Below are 18,507 nucleotides of genomic sequence, written 5' to 3'. Positions count from 1 at the left end.
AGCACACCGCTCCCGAGCATATTACTCGCCAATATCCAATCTCTAGATAACAAGGTGGACAAAATTAGGGCACGAGTTGTCTTCCAGAGAGACATCAGAGATTGTAACATTCTCTGTTTCACGGAAACATAGCTCACTCGGGATATGTTGTCAGAGTCGGTACAGCCACCCGGTTTCTTCATGCATCGCGCCGACAGAAACAAACATCTCTCTGGTAAGAAGAAGGGCGGGGGTGTATGACTTATGATTAACAACTCATGGTGTAATCACAACAACATACAGGAACTTAAGTCCTTTCGTTCACCTGACCTAGAATTCCTTACAATCAAATGCCGGCTGCATTATCTTCCAAGAGAATTCTCTTCGATTATAGTCACACCCTTGTATATCCAGTGTATTTTAACAAAGCTAACCTGAGAACGAGACTTCCTAAATTCTATTAGCATATCGAATGTGCGACACGGGCTGCTAGCATTCTGGATCATTGCTACTCTAACTTCCGCGCTGCATACAAAGCCTTTCCGTGCTTCTACACCTCCATTGCTTGCTGTTTGGGGTTTTAGAATGGGTTTCTGTACAGCACTTTGCGATATCAGCTGATGTAAGAAGGGCTATATAAATACATTTGATTTGATTTGATTTGATTTCCCCGCCCTGCCTTTGGCAAATCTGACCATGACTCAATTTTGTTGCTCCCGGCCTATAGACTGAAACTAAAACAGGAAATGCCCGTGCTCAAGTCCATCCAACGCTGGTCTGACCAATCGGATTCCACGCTTCAGGATTGCTTCGATCACGTGGACTGGGATATGTTCCGGATAGCCTCAGACAACAACGTTGATGTATGCGCTGACTCGGTGAGTGAGTTTATAATTTTAAATTTTTTTGTTATTTAATGACTACATCATACCAGTCATCCAACAGATTCCCATTCAGAGCGACACACAGAAGCATCCAGGTACAATGCCCTGCTCAAGGGCACGTTGACAAATAAGGAGATGCATTCTGTCTCCTAGATATGAACGTACTTTGGTGCGAAAAGTGCAAATCAATCCCAGAACAGCAGCAAAGGACCTTGTGAAGATGCTGGAGGAAACAGGTACAAAAGTATCTATATCCACAGTAAAACGAGTCCTATATCGACGAAACCTGAAAGGCCGCTCAGCAAGGAAGAAGCCACTGATCCAAAACCGCCATAAAAAAGCCAGACTACACTTTGCAACTGCACTGCAAAGATCGTACTTTTTGGAGAAATGTCCTCTGGTCTGATGAAACAAAAATAGAACTGTTTGGCCATAATGACCATCGTTATGTTTGAGGAAAAAGGGGGAAGCTTGCAAGGCGAAGAACACCATCCCACCCGTGAAGCATGGGGGTGGCAGCATCATGTGTGGGGGTGCTTTGCTGTAGGAGGGACTGGTGCACTTCACAAAATAGATGGCACCATGAGGAGGAAAATTATGTGGATATATTGAAGCAACATCTCAAGACATCAGTCAGGAAGTTCAAGCTTGGTCGCAAATGGGTCTTCCAAATGGACAATGACCCCAAGCATACTTCCAAAGTTGTGGCAAAATGGCTTAAGGACAACAAAGTCAAGGTATTGGAGTGGCCATCACAAAGCCCTGACCTCAATCCTATAGAAAATATGTGGGCAGAACTGAAAAAGCATGCGCGAGCAAGGAGGCCTACAAACCTGACTTAGTTAGACCAGCTCTGTCAGGAGGAATGAGCCAAAATTCACCCAACTTATTGTGGGAATCTTGTGGAAGGCTACTTGAAATGTTTGACCCAAGTTAAACAATTTAAAGGCAATGCTACCAAATACTAATTGAGTGTATGTTAACTTCTGACCCACTGGGAATGTGACGAAATAAATAAAAGCTGAAATAAAACATTCTCTCTACTATTATTCTGACATTTCACATTCTTAAAATAAAGTGGTGATCCTAACTGACCTAAGACAGGGAATTTTTACTAGGATTAAATGTCAAGAATTGTGAAAAACTGAGTTTAAACGTATTTGGCTAAGGTGTATGTAAACTTCCGACTTCAACTGTATGTAAGAATGCTGTTCATTGTCTACAGCTCAGCATTTAATACCATAGCTGTGGAGGGCTACAATATTTTTTCTGAGGTCTTGGCTGATTTCTTTTGATTTTGCCATGATGTCAAGCAAAGAGGCACTGAGTTTGAAGGTAGGCCTTGAAATACATCCTACATCTCCAATTGACTGAAATTATGTCAATTAGCCTATCAGAAGCTTCTAAAGCCATGCAATCATTTTCTGGAATTTTCCAAGCTGTTTAAAGGCACAGTCAACTTAGTGTATGTAAACTTCTGACGCACTGGAATTGTGATACAGTGAATTATAAGTAAAATAATCTGTCTGTAAACAATTGTTGGAAAAATTACTTGTGTCATGCACAAAGTAGATGTCCAAACCGACTTGCCAAAACTATAGTTTGTTAACAAGAAATTTGTGGAGTGGTTGAAAAACGAGTTTCAATGACTCCAACCTAAGTGTATGTAAACTTCTGACTTCAACTGTACACACATAGGCTATGAAAGAGGTGAACTTCTCTTATTATCTCTCTTTGAAAATGTTGTGTAATGTTCTGCCTTGTCCTATATTATTGTACAGTAGCTATGTCCTCTCCATTGCTGTTGTTTGAAGAGGCTTGTATTCCAGGAAATAACTACAGTAGGCTATTGACATCAAAGGAAGAGTTTCTCAGAACACTTGTGTGTTGGACCCCACAAATACATTTAAGTCATGCTCTTATCGAGAGCAATTAGGTTGCTTAAGGGCACATCGACAGATTTTTCACCTAGTCGGCTCAGGGATTCAAACCAGCAACCTGTCGGTTACTGGCCCAACAGTCTTAACCGCTAGGCTACCTGCCACAGCTAAAAGGGAAATGTTATGAGCTAAATGTCATCATGGTGTCAGCTAATGGGAATCTAAATAAATCGAATCCCAAAATGGCTCTGTCTCGCTCATTCACATTGTAAACACACTATATCCAGGCCATGAAAACCCCACCTTGGTGAATTTGTTTTATATATAACAGTAGAGTTGGGTAGGCCTTCATGAGCTGCGCTGGAGGTCATTAAACAATGTGCTCGCCCCAAGGCTATTCTTCATTATTTGACACACGTTATGTATGAGAGATGAGTAATATAGGACTACAATTGGAGAAGGCTCTCTCCATGGCATTCAATTACAGTTATGTACAGTAGGATGGTATAATTCTTATACCCCCCCAGGCAGCCAATGTTCTTCCTTTTCCCCTGTTAGTATCAGAAAGTGCTATAGATTTACACTCCTGTCCAGTTGGTGGTGGGAATGCACCTTTTTGGTTGCCAACCGCCATTTAAAAATCACAGAAGAAGAATGTTCTAGATCTGGAGGTGAATGAATATTGTATTTCTGACATGGAACTTCCCCAAGAAGATGGAAAAATTATTATGAGATGGAGTTACGTCGGGATGCCACCGGGCCGCTAGCAAAGCTGGGAGAAGAGGAATATTGGGCCAGGGACACAGAAAGGTGGATTTCGGGGGAGGAATGGAGGAGGAAGAAGAAGTCGATGAGAATGAAGAAAGCAGAGTTTGAATTTGATGAAGATTTCGATAAAATGGGAGATGGTGTGTCGAAGAAGACTGGGGTCAAGTAAAAACAGAGTGAGATGTCTGCCAGACTGAGTTCTGGAGGTGAAATGGAAGTGAATGAAGGAGATTTTAAGTGAGGTGTAAGTTGTGGTGAGGAGCTTGGAGCCCGAGCCTTGCATCGATGGACGTGGTTAAGATTAAGATGAGATTGACCCAGTGGGAGTTAGATTCTTGGAGAAAATGGATCCAAGCCTTTTGGCTGATCCATATGTGGTATCAGGTTGGATGGAAAAGATGAGTGCTGTTGAGTCGGTGAAGCTGGACTAGTGGACTTGTGAAGTTTGTTATGTACATTCTGCCCTGTGGGTGTGGGCGCGGGCGCTCCGTGCGACACAACATGGGGCAAGATTTGTATCTGGCTTTGCTCTTAGGAACAGGGCATCATTGAAGGGAGTGATTTCTAGGGTAGTGTTAAGTGTGGAGGTGGAACAATTGATGTTGAAGATTCCTAGTGTTTGTGCAGATTCCTGTTGTTTGGTGCGACACAGACCCGGTGGGGAGCGTGGTGAAACAGAGGTGACACATTCTGTTCTTTTGAGCTTTAATCAGTCTTTACCCAACAAAGTCATGTTAGGATATATAAGTTATCCTGTTTCAGTGGGAAAAGTGGTGTGTTAACTGTAGGGGTGCCCATGTTCCTGTGGATCGGAGGTGTCTGGTGTGAGAGAGGCAGGTTGTGGTGGCCAGGGTCAGAGATGCGCAGAAGGTGTCGTATGTTGAGGCAGTGAAGAAAGTTGAGGAGGATGGATCAAAGGTGAGGGATTCTGAGAGGATCACTGTGAGTAGTAGATCTGTGCCAGCACAAAGGGATAGGTTGGCTTCTTAACGTTCATAGCAATGGTTTGTACTGCAGAGATGGAACATGAGTCACAGAAAATGAATATAGTGGTGCCAGCTGCAGAGAAGTACTTGGGTGTACAATATTTGACTTTAGAAGAGTTACAGGATGTGCTGAGTGGTGGTGTCCTGTCCTCCCAGAACGTTGGCATGGTGTAGGATCAGAGACTTAAAATAGTGGAATAGGGTGGTGGGTTTTAATGAGTGTAGGGTTAGTTATCACAAAGTATAATGGATTTATACTATAGTCCAGTTGGGGGCGGTAATGCAACATATTGGATGCCAACCGCCATTAAACCCCAACGAAGAAGAGGTTCAATGTTTCCGGGCTGCCACCCACAGGAAGAGATGCAGTCCAGAGGCCTGGTGGATAGTCGTTGACACTAGAGCTTATAGCTGAAATGTTTGAGAGCACATGGCAAATGGACTTTGTGCTGTATTACTAAATCTGAGAAAATATGGATACCTGCCTGTTTGCCTGCGTCACTGTCTGTGCCCCTTTGTTTCTTCATGTTGTATGTGTGTCTGATGATTTTAAAAGTTCATATTCTGTTAACTCACACCCAAATAATGTTGTTGACTCATCCTATACTCATATTTGTGGCCAAAGCCTAAATAAATAAAAAATCCCCACCTCAACTTGTATCTTGAACATACGTACCATTTAAAAATGCTTGCTATTTAAAATCAGCTGTCTACTCACATTAATATTTTTATATGACCGGTATACGTCCGCACCATTCTGTTGTTGAGGTATTCCCACACCATTCTGTTGTTGAGGTACGCCCACACCATTCTGTTGTTGAGGTACGCCCACACCAATCTGTTGTTGAGGTACGCCCACACCATTCTGTTGTTGAGGTACGCCCACACCATTCTGTTGTTGAGGTACGCCCACACCATTCTGTTGTTGAGGTACGCCCACACCAATCTGTTGTTGAGGTATGCCCACACCATTCTGTTGTTGAGGTATGCCCACACCATTCCAACAGAAAAGCTGCTTTTTAACATGCTCAGTTACTATTTTTTGGAAGGGAAACTATTTCACTCATATTGTAATTAATTATGGTCATATCATAAAAATCTGGAAACACTGGACAGTTCCTCTAAAAGAAAATGGTATAAGCCTACCGAAATGAAGCATTATAATTGAACTGTGAAAATGAATTGAGAATGTGTTTAAACTTGATTGCTGAAACGGAGACTATTTGAAAACCAGGCATTACATTTTGAAACTATTTTTGTTGTCTGCCTCTGCTTCACTTTGCCTGCTCAACCCAGACCATAGAACCTGTCACTTTTCCACCTAATGACACTTATGAAACCAAATCCTATATCCTTTAATGAGCCACTGAACAAAACTCAGTAGTTGTGAATAGCCTTTATAAGCACCAGGCCTTATAATGACAGTAGAGCTTTAGAGCTATGATGGGCTCATTTTTGGAGGGGAACATTTTATTTGTATTCATTTTGGAATGCGCATGCCAACAGGAACACCCCTGCCCTGGCCCTTTGCAACCTATGCTACCATTGCTAAAAAATAAATCCAGGGGGAACACTGCAGTTCCGCTCGAATATATTGGGACTCTTGCGTGATTCTACATTTAAAAAAAAAAAAGTATTCTCAAATAAGTTTCAATTCAAAAACGTTTGATGTTCACACGTGTATTGTTTGATTTACTGGGGCATTCACATGCTCGTGGGAAGTTGAAAACTGAGAAGTGGGAAGTCCTGTAGGCCTGCGTCATGTGGAAGGGCCAACTAGTCACAGCCTTGTCTGGCATGAACTTATTAACTTTTTGTGTGGGTGGGTGTATGATGGGGTGTTATTCTATGTACAGTATGTTCTGTCAATTGAAACTGTATTTATGTGGACGCAGCAGCACACTCTATTGTCCAAGTCAAATTTCCCTTAAGGGACAATAAAGAGTATCGTAAGTCATACATCCCACAAGATTGTGTTCAAGTGCTTTTGAAGTCAGACATTTTTTAGCAAGCTTGATAAGCTAGCAAACATTGCTAATAATAAAGTTAGTTAGCTTTCTACAATATCCATATTGATAAGGTGGTAATTGTCAAAAACGGATTTGTTGTCATCTTTTTCTTGAAAAGGTAAACGGTCAGTGTGAAATGTCACAACTAGGCAACTTGTGTAACAGAGTTTCCCATTTGTGATTACTGGGGCGTTCGTGTGCTCGTCAGAACTTCTTATTTCTGTGTTGAAATTAAAGTAAGTTATTTGCGTAGAGCTTCCTATTGGTTGATTTTGATTGTTTCCAAGTCTTACTACAATCAGCTTCGGAACTTTCAGAGTTTCCTCGTGCTGACATGTCATGAATGCAGGGTCGTTGAATGAAACTTTCCAGTTGGAACTACGAAGTTCTGATAACTCCGATAGCATGTGAATGTCCCATAAAACTGCATAATGGCACCAAGAAAAAAAAAATCTACATTGAAATTGAGATTTTTCTTTTTAAAGTAAAAAAATGCCCTGGACTAAATGATTGTAAATTATTATAAACTCAGCAAAAAAAAAGAAACAGCCCTTTTTCAGGACCCTGTCTTTCAAAGATAATTCGTAAAAATCTAAATAACTTCACAGATCTTCATTGTAAAAGGGGTTAAACACTGTTTCCCATGCTTGTTCAATGAACCATAAACAATTAATGAACATGCACCTGTTGAACGGTCGTTAAGACACTAACAGATTACAGACGATAGGCAATTAAGGTCACAGTTATGAAAACTTAGGACACTAAAGAGACCTTTCTACTGACTCTGAAAAACACAGAAAGAAAGATGCCCAAGGTCCCTGCTCATCTGCGTGAACATGCCTTAGGCATGCTGCAAGGAGGCATGAGAACTGCAGATGTGGCCAGGGCAATAAATTGCAATGTACGTACTGTGAGACGCCTAGGACAGCGCTACAGGGAAACAGGACGGACAGCTGATCATCCTCGCAGTGGCAGACCATGTGTAACAACACCTGCACAGGATCGGTACATCCAAACATCACACCTGCGGGACAGGTACAGGACGGCAACAACAACTGCCACGAGTTACACCAGGAACGCACAATTCCTCCATCAGTGCTCAGTGCTCAGACTGTCCGCAATAGGCTGAGAGAGGCTGGACTGAGGGATTGTAGGCCTGTTGTAAGGCAGGTCCTCACCAGACATCACCGGCAACAACGTCGCTGGACCAGACAGGACTGGCAAAAAGTGCTCTTCACTGACGAGTCGCGGTTTTGTCTCACCAGGGGTGATGGTCAGATTCGCGTTTATCGTCGAAGGAATGAGCGTTACACCGAGGCCTGTACTCTGGAGCGGGATCGATTTGGAGGTGGAGGGTCTGTCATGGTCTGGGGCAGTGTGTCACAGCATCATCGGACTGAGCTTGTTGTCATTGCAGGCAATCTCAACGCTGTGCGTTACAGGGAAGACATCCTCCTCCCTCATGTGGTACCCTTCTTGCAGGCTCATCCTGACATGACCCTCCAGCATGACAATGCCACCAGCCGTACTGCTTGTTCTGTGCGTGATTTCCTGCAAGACAGGAATGTCAGTGTTCTGCCATGGCCAGCGAAGAGCCCGGATCTCAATCCCATTGAGTACGTCTGGGACCTGTGTGATCAGAGGGTGAGGGCTAGGGCCATTCTCCCCAGAAATGTCCGGGAACTTGCAGGTGCCTTGGTGGAAGAGAGGGGTAACATCTCACAGCAAGAACTGGCAAATCTGGTGCAGTCCATGAGGAGGAGATGCACTGCAGTACTTAATGCAGCTGGTGGCCACACCAGATACTGACTGTTACTTTTGATTTTGACCCCCCCTTTGTTCAAGGACACATTATTCCATTTCTGTTAGTCACATGTCTGTGGAACTTGTTCAGTTTATGTCTCAGTTGTTGAATTTTATGTTCTTACAAATATTTAAACATGTTAAGTTTGCTGAAAATAAACACAGTTGACAGTGAGAGGACGTTTCTTTTTTGCTGAGTTTACAAACAAATGCCTGATTCCACTCAGCACTACTGAGGGAATGATGCTGTTACCTTAATGGAAAGCCAAGCATCTCTACAGACTCCAGGAAGAAACCAAGGGCAGTTGATGCTTTGTTGTTGGTTGCTGCACTGTGTACATGATCTACATGATATCATTATGAAACTGATTGTGTAATACAAAAGAATAAACACATGTATACAAAAACAGCTGGGCTGTTGTATAATTCAAACCCATTTTGAATAGAAAGCATTGGATTATCCACATTGAGTCAGACAAACATTACAAACTTCAAATACCATGGGAGATCAATCAGTTACCTTTCTTGAGAAGCCACCAAATATTACAAAGCCATATCTGTTGAAAGACCGTTTGACAGTTTTGTATACTTGTCAAAGCAGCAATCTTGCGGTAAAATACAACAGAGGCAGCATTGTATGGGCTATGAGTTATATGACTAAACGTGCACCCCTGAGCTGAAGGGGGTCTTAGCTTACCTGATCAACTTGTGGTTGGTGTTTACATGTATGAGGGAAAGAGGACCCCGAACAGTATGTTCTTCTGACAACACATCCAAGTCGTGCCATTCTTTCTTGTACTCCTGCAGCAGACACGATGCACTGAGTCCCACACTCAGGCTGCAGCATCGACACGATGCACTGAGTCCCACACTCGGATTCACTGGACTCGATGACCCAGTGCTTTCAGACGTTCTCTCACCATCCTAATTGTGGTGAACTTGTCTTGATTGTGTCCACCAGATTGTCCAGCTCCTTGTCTATCATTTGGCTGTATGTTCCCCTCACCATGATACCATATTCCTGCATTGGTCAGTTTGTGTTGAGATGCCAAGCAGTTGCAAGGTACAGGCAGATCCCTTTCAATCAGCTGTCAAAGGTGCTGTTCTGACAATCAGTTTTGGATGTCCCATTTCGCCATCCAACTCAACAACAATGGATGGGGCACATGTTTCTTCAATTTCAGCATTGACTAGACTATACAGGTTGAAAAGACCCTGCACTACCTTTTGAGGCAAGTCTACCTGATTTGCTAGTGAGCTGATAAATATAAGAAAATTGAAAAAAATAGTAATTATGTCAACCAAACAGCTGGTATCAGGCAAGATTTGGTCTAGACTTCAGGTATTGGAATAACTATTTAGGGTTGTCACTTTTCTCTCACATACAAATCTTTCACTACGGCTGGCAGTGGCTAGCTGTAACGTCTTGTGACTCCTTCCATTTTACACTTTTTTTATTTTACCTTTATTTAACTAGGCAAGTCAGTTAAGAACATTCTTATTTACAACAATGGTCTTGGAACAGTGGGTTAACTGCCTTGTTCAGGGGCAGAACGACAGTTTTTTCCTTGGCAGCTCGGGGATTCGATCTAGCAACCTTTTGGTTTCTAGATCAAAGGCTACCTGCCACCCCGTGACTGCTCTAACCACTAGGCTACCTGCCGCCCCGTGACTGACTTCAAAATTGTCAGTCACGGGTCAATAATGAATGGATATTATAAGCATGTCTATCTAATACATTTAATGACAAACCATCTAACTACTTATATAAACATATTAATTACCTGTTGCACAACGTTCGGCGCAGGTAAATGGTTCGCCATGTTCAGAACATGCAGGCACAGGGGGGAAGATTTGGTGCGTAGTGGTGATGTCAGATCGTCTAATTAAGTAGGCAATAGAAAAAAAGCCTGTATCATTTATTTGTCTTTTATTTTTATTTTTTATTAACAACAAATCAATACAGGAAGTACATGTGGGAACACAAGTATATATAAATAATATACAAAGGATAATTGGGCTAGGGGGTACAATATCACATTACACAAGGACCTTAAGGGACATACATACACTTAGATTTCTAACAGCTTTTTTTGTTAGCAGAGTATTTAATTGTCTTACAAAAAGAAATTGAACTATATTTTAAGGTAAGAAAATGTGGTGTATTGTTTGTAAATTTACATTTGTGAATATGACATTTGGCCAAAAGAATAATGAAATGAATTACATAAAATTGTTTCAGTTTATTTCTATCGTAGGTAAATAATCCAAGCAGTACATCTCTCCACATTAGTGTAAAATCTTCATAAATGTGTTGAATTATAAATCTACTGATGTCTTGCCACAGTTTCCTTACATGAATACAATGCCAAAAAAGATGCAACACCATTTCTGGGTGGTCATTACAAAAGAACAATTTGAGTTTGTTTTCCTTAAACTTCTTCATATGGTGGTTGGCAAGATAATATTTATGAACAATTTTAAAAGGAAACTTCCTTAATTTTGTTAATAAGTAGGTATGTGTGTGGTGTTGGGGTTCGTTCCTTGTTCCTTGTCAATCATTGGCTCATTGCATTAGCATTCAGACAATATCTTTAATTAAATCATTAAAAAACCTTTATTAATGCAATTGCAGACAGATGTTGACAACAGGAACATAGCACGCATGTTTCCGAGTAAGTTCTGAAAAATAGAAAAGGGTCCGAGTTGTTTTATTAATCCTACAGTCATATATCTAAGTGATGTCACTGCCTACGTCATTACCTTCTACTCATGAGACCAAAACCATGCCTACCCAGCTATATACATTTATAGTGGAATGCCTACACAGCTATATAACTTTATAGTGGAATGTCTGACTAGTCTCTTATCTCTTACACTCCCCTGCAGAGTTCTGTCTCACAGTCACACATTTCTCAGACAGTTTCTTTATAAGAGGCAGAGATTAGAAAGGACTGTGGAACAATAAACCTTTATAATGAATATATATATTGTTAATCTGTAGTCTAGGACCCCATAAATGTAAGGAGGGAGGGGTCTTATAACCCCTTCTATTAATACAACATAAGCATAATCAATTATTATAATACATCAAACATTTGGTACAGTCTGTCGTGTCTTTGGCTATGCCGGATTAAGTGATATGACATGCTATTCAATAAAATAATTTCTCTGTAATTCATATTACCTGATTAAGCTAAGCAGGTGAATGTAATTAACTAGAAAGTCGGGGCACCACAAAATAATGTTTATAGAGCTGTTATCTTCCGAATAAACTCTTAAAGACCTAGTCATCTTTTACATCAATAGCAGTCAATATTTAATCGTCACTTTATTCAATCTCATCTGAAAGTTGTAAATTCTTGGTTATCTTCACGAACCCTGGCTAACAAGTTGAATTAACAATACAAAATTTGGTTTAATTATTTAGTTACTAAATACCTAAATAATCACACAGAATTACATCTACACAGAATGGATCATACATTGATTACAAATTATGTCATAAAGAAAACGTCCCTGGTGGACGGAACAGATATGACAGCTGGTTACACAAAGAGAGGGGGGTTGGGTTTGAGTGAAAGAACGGGAAGACTGAGTAACAAAGGGAGAAGCTATGCTATCGTAAATACAGTATCTTATGCATTCTAAATTACCGCCCATTTGAAAAGGAAAATGCAATAAATATTTACTCTGAGCTGTGCTTTGGTAGATTGTAGATGGGAGGCCGGGTGGTCCAGCATGGATCTCTGGTCCTCTGAAGACCGTGTAGTGGTGAACTGGAGCGTGGTAGAATGGATACTCTGTCCGTCCTCTCCTAGCCCACGTTTAGCGGGCGGAGGGGGTAGCACTTCTTTAGTGAATAAGAGTTCAAAGTTCATACCAAGTTGCCATACTTTATGCTCATGCTATATTCTGGCTGGTATAGTCGAAATTCATCCTTCCGGCGTGTAGGTCGTCACCTTCACATTGAAATTCGATGCCAATTGCGTTAGGTTCTTGCTGATGTTGGCTTAGTTCTGTAGGTGGTCTTTGTCCTTTCAACGTGGGGATGGTAAGTCCTCACGTCCTTGGAACAGAAAGATACATTTTCGTCAAGGGGCTTATATAGGATTGGAGACAGGGCTGTGTTTCATAGTTTACAACCCATGTCTGTTCACTTGGGCGGGGCCTCTGAGTGAGCAGAGTGGTGTTCTTCTGACAAACTGTTCTCTCATTAAGAAGCTAAAAATTACATTTCATCTTTTCACAAATAGTTTCATATTTAAACATTTAAATTGCACAACAATTCCATGTGAATCTGATAACTAGAATGTGTAGATTTTCCAAGATACAGTTTATGTCGTCCTATCATCAGTAATCATGTCTCAGACACCAACTGAACTGACATCATATTCATTAAGTCCCAACGCATATTTTCAACTGGTTGGATTACCGAAATATGGTTCCGTTTCCCATCATTTGATGTCACCAGACTCTCTATGTTAACAAAGGGATTTTCAATACTCACATCGGTAGAGTAGAGAGAGGAAAAAGGGGAAAGGTATTTATGGGGGTCATAAACCTCCCCCAACAGGCCAGCGTCATGACAAGCTGCTATCATGACCCCAAGGTGAACCAGACAGTGGCAACATCCAAACTTTTTTCTAACAGATATTATCAATCAAACCATTCCAATAATGCATGACATAAGGTATAGATACAACATCCTGGTGAAACAAGGTTCGTATCGCTCTGTTGTTGAATGGACCAAAAGAGAAACAAATATTTCCTACTGATGAGTCAAGAGGGTTAATGGAAGGTAGGCTCTGAGGGTCAGGTCTTGACAGGTTCCTGAATAATAAATAAACACCTGAGGGAATGGCATCTAAAACAATTGCAAAATCTTTAGGTGTTACAGGGACCTTGTAAAGTAATTCCTTATAACTAAGTAAAAAACCCTCTGCATTGACAAGTTGGATCACCAATAGGATATTATTTCGGAACCAATACTCTAAAAACAAAAGTATTTTTATACAATATATCCTGATTATTCCATATATAATATCTGTGTGGAGAAAAATTATGCTTATAAATTAAAGGTCCATGACAAGAAAACCTGCCGATGAAAAGCAGAAAGTTTCACTGGAACTTCGTCAATATTATAATTGCAAACCAACATGAAGCTAAGGCCACCAAAAATAGAGAAGACATGATGAGGAATAAAATTCCACATAGAAGTGGGTCTAATTAGGGACTGTTTTATCCAATTTATTTTAAAAGTGTTATTTAAGGTAGTAAAGTCCAGAAAATTCAGCCCACCATACTCATAAGTGTTCATTACAACAGCTTTCCTAATGTAATGGGTACGGTTTCTCCACAGAAAGTTGTAAAGCATCTGGTCTATCTCCTTGCTTATTTTACTGTCAAGATATAACGATAGAGCGCCATATGTTAGCCTAGAGATACCGTCAGCCTTGGTTATTAGGACTCTTCCTTTTAAAGATAAGTCCCTCTGTAGCCATTGTTTTAGCTTCTTCTGGGTTTTTTAATAAGAGGGTTAAAATGTAGTAAGCCTCTAGACTTCTGATCCTTAGTAATGGTTATGCCTAAATATGTCATTTCTTCTTTTACTGGAATACCATAATATGAAGGTGTCACACAATCTTTGACTGCCATGAGTTCACATCTATTAAATGTTAAGATATAGACCAGACACTTTGGAAAGGATTGTATCACATTGATCGATATGGGAATTTGGTTAGCATCTTTCAGAAAAAGTGTAGTATTGTCAGCCAGCTGGCTTATAATAATTTCTTTACCAGCTATGGAAATACCTTGTACAGGACTATTATTTAAATAATTTGTAAGAAGTTGGGTGATTAATAAAAACAGATACGGGGAGATAGGACAACTTTGCCTAATTCCTCGCTTTAACTCAAATCTAGGTGAGGTGCCATACTTCAATTTGATAAAGCTGTTACCATTTGTATGGAGTCTTAAAAGCCTTATAGAAAAAAATCCCAAAGCCAAATTTCTCAAGGGAGTGGAAGAGGAACTGATGCTCTACTGTGTCAAATGTCTTTATAAAATCTAAAAAATAAAATGAAGCTATCCTCCGTTATTAGGTCTAAGTAGTCAAGTATGTCTAATACTAGTCTGATATTGTTAGAAATATGTACAGTTGAAGTCGGAAGTTTACATACACTTAGGTTGGAGTCAATAAAACTCGTTTTCAACCACTGCACAAATTTCTTGTTAACAAACTATACTTTTGGTAAGTCGATTAGGACATCTATTTCGTGCATGATGTCATGGCTTTGATATCATGGCTTTAGAAGCTTCTGATAGGCTAATTGACATCATTTGAGTCAATTGGAGGTGTACCTGTGGATGTATTTCAAGGCCTTCCTTCAAACTCAGTGCCTCTTTGCTTGACATCATGGGAAAATCAAAAGAAATCAGCCAAGATCTCAGAAAAAAAATGGTAGACCTCCACAAGTCTGGTTCATCCTTGGGAGCAATTTCCAAACGCCTGAAGGTACCACGTTCATCTGTACAAACAATAGTACGCAAGTATAAACACCATGGGACCAAGCAGCCGTCATACCGCTCAGAAAGGTGACGCGTTCTGTCTCCTTGAGATGAACGTACTTTGGTGCGAAAAGTGCAAATCAATCCCAGAACAACAGCAAAGGACCTTGTGAAGATGCTGGAGGAAAAAGGTACAAAAGTATCTATATCCACAGTAAAACTAGTCCTATATCGACATAACTTTAAAGGCTGCTCAGCAAAGAAGAAGTCACTGCTCCAAAACCGCCATAAAAAAGCCAGACTACGGTTTGCAAATGCACATGGGGACAAAGATCGTACTTTTTGTAGAAATGTCCTCTGGTCTGATGAAACAAAAATAGAACTGTTTGGCCATAATGACCATCGTTACGTTTGGAGGAAAAAGGGGAAGCTTGCAAGCGAAGAACACCATCTCAACCGTGAAGCACGGGGGTGGCAGCATCACGTTGTGGGGGTGCTTTGCTGCAGGAGGGACTGGTGCACTTCACAAAATAGATGGCATCATGAGGAAGGAAAATTATGTGGATATATTGAAGCAACATCTCATGATTAAAGCTTGGTTAAAGCGTGGTCGCAAATTGGTCTTACAAATGGACATTGACATTTGGACATGGACATTTGCCACAACATTACAAAGTTGTGGCAAAATGGTTTAAGGACAACAAAGTCAAGGTATTGGAGTGGCCATCACAAAGCCCTGACCTCAATCCTATAGAACATTTGTGGGCGGAACTGAAAAAGTGTGTGCAAGCAAGGAGGCCAACAAACCTGGCTCAGTTACACCAGCTCTGTCAGGAGGAATGGGCCAAAATTCACCGAAATTATTGTGGGAAGCTTGTGGAAGGCTTCACAAAACGTTTAACCCAAATTAAACAATTTAAAGGCAATGCTACCAAATACTAATTGAGTGTATGTAAACTTCTGACCAACTGGGAATGTGATGAAAGAAATAAAAGCTGAAATAAACCATTCTCTCTACTATTATTCTGATATTTCACATTCTTAAAATTAATTGGTGATCCTAACTGACCTAAAACAGGGAATTTTTACTAGGATTAAATGTCAGGAATTGTGAAAAACTGAGTTTAAATGCATTTGGCTAAGGTGTATGTAAACTTCCGACTTCAACTGTGTGTTCCTCATAAAGCCTGACTGTGTTTCATCAATTATTGCATCCAGGACATCTATAATTATTTTTGCAAGTAGTAAGGCTAATATCTTATAGTCCTAATTAAGAAGACAAATTGGACGCCAGTTATCGATGAGCAGCACTTCTTTTTTTAGGCTTAGGTATCAGTGTTATTAACCCCTACTCATTGTAGGAGGGGGAACATTGTTTTTAATACTCTCTAAAAATACTTCAAATAGGAAGGGAGCTACTTGTTCAGAAAATAATTTCTAAATTCTGAAGGTATTCCATCAACACCTGTGATTTATTGTTCTTTAGATGTTTGATAGACTCTATAATCTCTTCAAATTTGATGGGTTCATCACACTGTTTAGATTCTGTGTCACTGATAAAGTGAACATTATTCAGTGAGTCAAAAAAAATATCTGTGTATTCCTGACAGTATGTAGAGCTATACAATTTCCTGTACAATTTGCTACAGTATTTAGCAATTCATTTTTGGTCATCTGTAATAACACCATCAATGTTTAACTTATGGATAGTGTTATTTTTAGAGTGAAATTTCTCAAGTCTAAAGAAATAGGATGAATTCTGTTCTCCCTCCTCAATCCATTTTTTCCTAGATCTAATAAAGGCTCCTTCTGCTTTTCATCTATATAAATTATCCAGTTTATTTCATCTATATAAATTATCCAGTTTATTTCATCTATATAAATTATTCTCTCTCTCTCATATATATATATATATATACTGCTCAAAAAATAAAGGGAACACTTAAACAACACATCCTAGATCTGAATGAAAGAAATAATCTTATTAAATACTTTTTTCTTTACATAGTTGAATGTGCTGACAACAAAATCACACAAAAATAATCAATGGAAATCCAATTTATCAACCCATGGAGGTCTGGATTTGGAGTCACACTCAAAATTAAAGTGGAAAACCACACTACAGGCTGATCCAACTTTGATGTAATGTCCTTAAAACAAGTCAAAATGAGGCTCAGTAGTGTGTGTGGCCTCCACGTGCCTGTATGACCTCCCTACAACGCCTGGGCATGCTCCTGATGAGGTGGCGGATGGTCTCCTGAGGGATCTCCTCCCAGACCTGGACTAAAGCATCCGCCAACTCCTGGACAGTCTGTGGTGAAACGTGGCGTTGGTGGATGGAGCGAGACATGATGTCCCAGATGTGCTCAATTGGATTCAGGTCTGGGGAACGGGCGGGCCAGTCCATAGCATCAATGCCTTCCACTTGCAGGAACTGCTGACACACTCCAGCCACAAGAGGTCTAGCATTGTCTTGCATTAGGAGGAACACAGGGCCAACCGCACCAGCATATGGTCTCACAAGGGGTCTGAGGATCTCGTCTCGGTACCTAATGGCAGTCAGGCTACCTCTGGCGAGCACATGGAGGGCTGTGTGGCCCCCCAAAGAAATGCCACCCCACACCATGACTGACCCACCGCCAAACCGGTCATGCTGGAGGATGTTGCAGGCAGCAGAACGTTCTCCACGGTGTCTCCAGACTCTGTCACGTCTGTCACGTGCTCAGTGTGAACCTGCTTTCATCTGTGAAGAGCACAGGGCGCCAGTGGCGAATTTGCCAATCTTGGTGTTCTCTGGCAAATGCCAAACGTCCTGCACGGTGTTGGGCTGTAAGCACAACCCCCACCTGTGGACATCGGGCCCTCATACCACCCTCATGGAGTCTGTTTCTGACCGTTTGAGCAGACACATGCACATTTGTGGCCTGCTAGAGGTCATTTTGCAGGGCTCTGGCAGTGCTTCTCCTGCTCCTCCTTGCACAAAGGCGGAGGTTGCGGTCCTGCTGCTGGGTTGTTGCCCTCCAACGGCCTCCTCCACGTCTCTTGATGTACTGGCCTGTCTCCTGGTAGAGCCTCCATGCTCTGGACACTACGCTGACAGACACAGCAAACCTTCTTGCCACAGCTCGCATTGATGTGCCATCCTGGATGACCTGCACTACCTGTGCCACTTGTGTGGGTTGTAGACTCCGTCTCATGCTACCACTAGAGTGAAAGCACCGCCAGCATTCAAAAGTGACCAAAACATCAGCCAGGAAGCATAGGAACTGAGAAGTGGTCTGTGGTCCCCACCTGCTGAACCACTCCTTTATTGGGGGTGTCTTGCTAATTGCCTATAATTTCCACCTGTTGTCTATTCCATTTGCACAACAGCATGTGAAATTTATTGCCAATCAGTGTTGCTTCCTAAGTGGACAGTTTGATTTCACAGAAGTGTGATTGACTTGGAGTTACATTGTGTTGTTTAAGTGTTCCCTTTATTCTATATTATCCAGTTTATTTAATCATATATATATATATATATATATATATATATATATATATATATATATATATATATATACACACACACTGCTCCATTGCCTTATTGCTATTATAAACTGGTTACCAACATAATTAGAGCAGTACAAATAACTATTTTGTCATACCCGTGGTATACAGCCAAACAGCATTCATGGCTCCAACC

The 18,507-nt window shown here is 40.9% G+C and overlaps 1 protein-coding gene across 1 annotated transcript in view; it reads right to left on the bottom strand.

Moving 5' to 3' along the window:
- Positions 1-11,843: 11,843 nt before the first annotated feature.
- LOC106589507 (ras-interacting protein 1) overlaps positions 11,844-18,507 on the bottom strand; it is a 63,134-nt gene continuing 56,470 nt past the window's right edge. The window contains exon 17 of the mRNA XM_014179579.2: positions 11,844-12,378. Within this exon, the coding sequence (XP_014035054.2) occupies positions 12,301-12,378 (78 nt within the window). The 3' untranslated portion in view covers positions 11,844-12,300. The remainder of the gene's footprint in view (positions 12,379-18,507) is intronic.

The sequence above is a fragment of the Salmo salar genome, chromosome ssa28 (assembly GCF_905237065.1).
Source record: "Salmo salar chromosome ssa28, Ssal_v3.1, whole genome shotgun sequence".
Classification (NCBI taxonomy): Eukaryota; Metazoa; Chordata; class Actinopteri; order Salmoniformes; family Salmonidae; genus Salmo; species Salmo salar.
The sequence above is the reverse complement of the archived record's forward strand: the minus strand, read 5'-3'. Positions and strand labels throughout refer to the sequence as shown.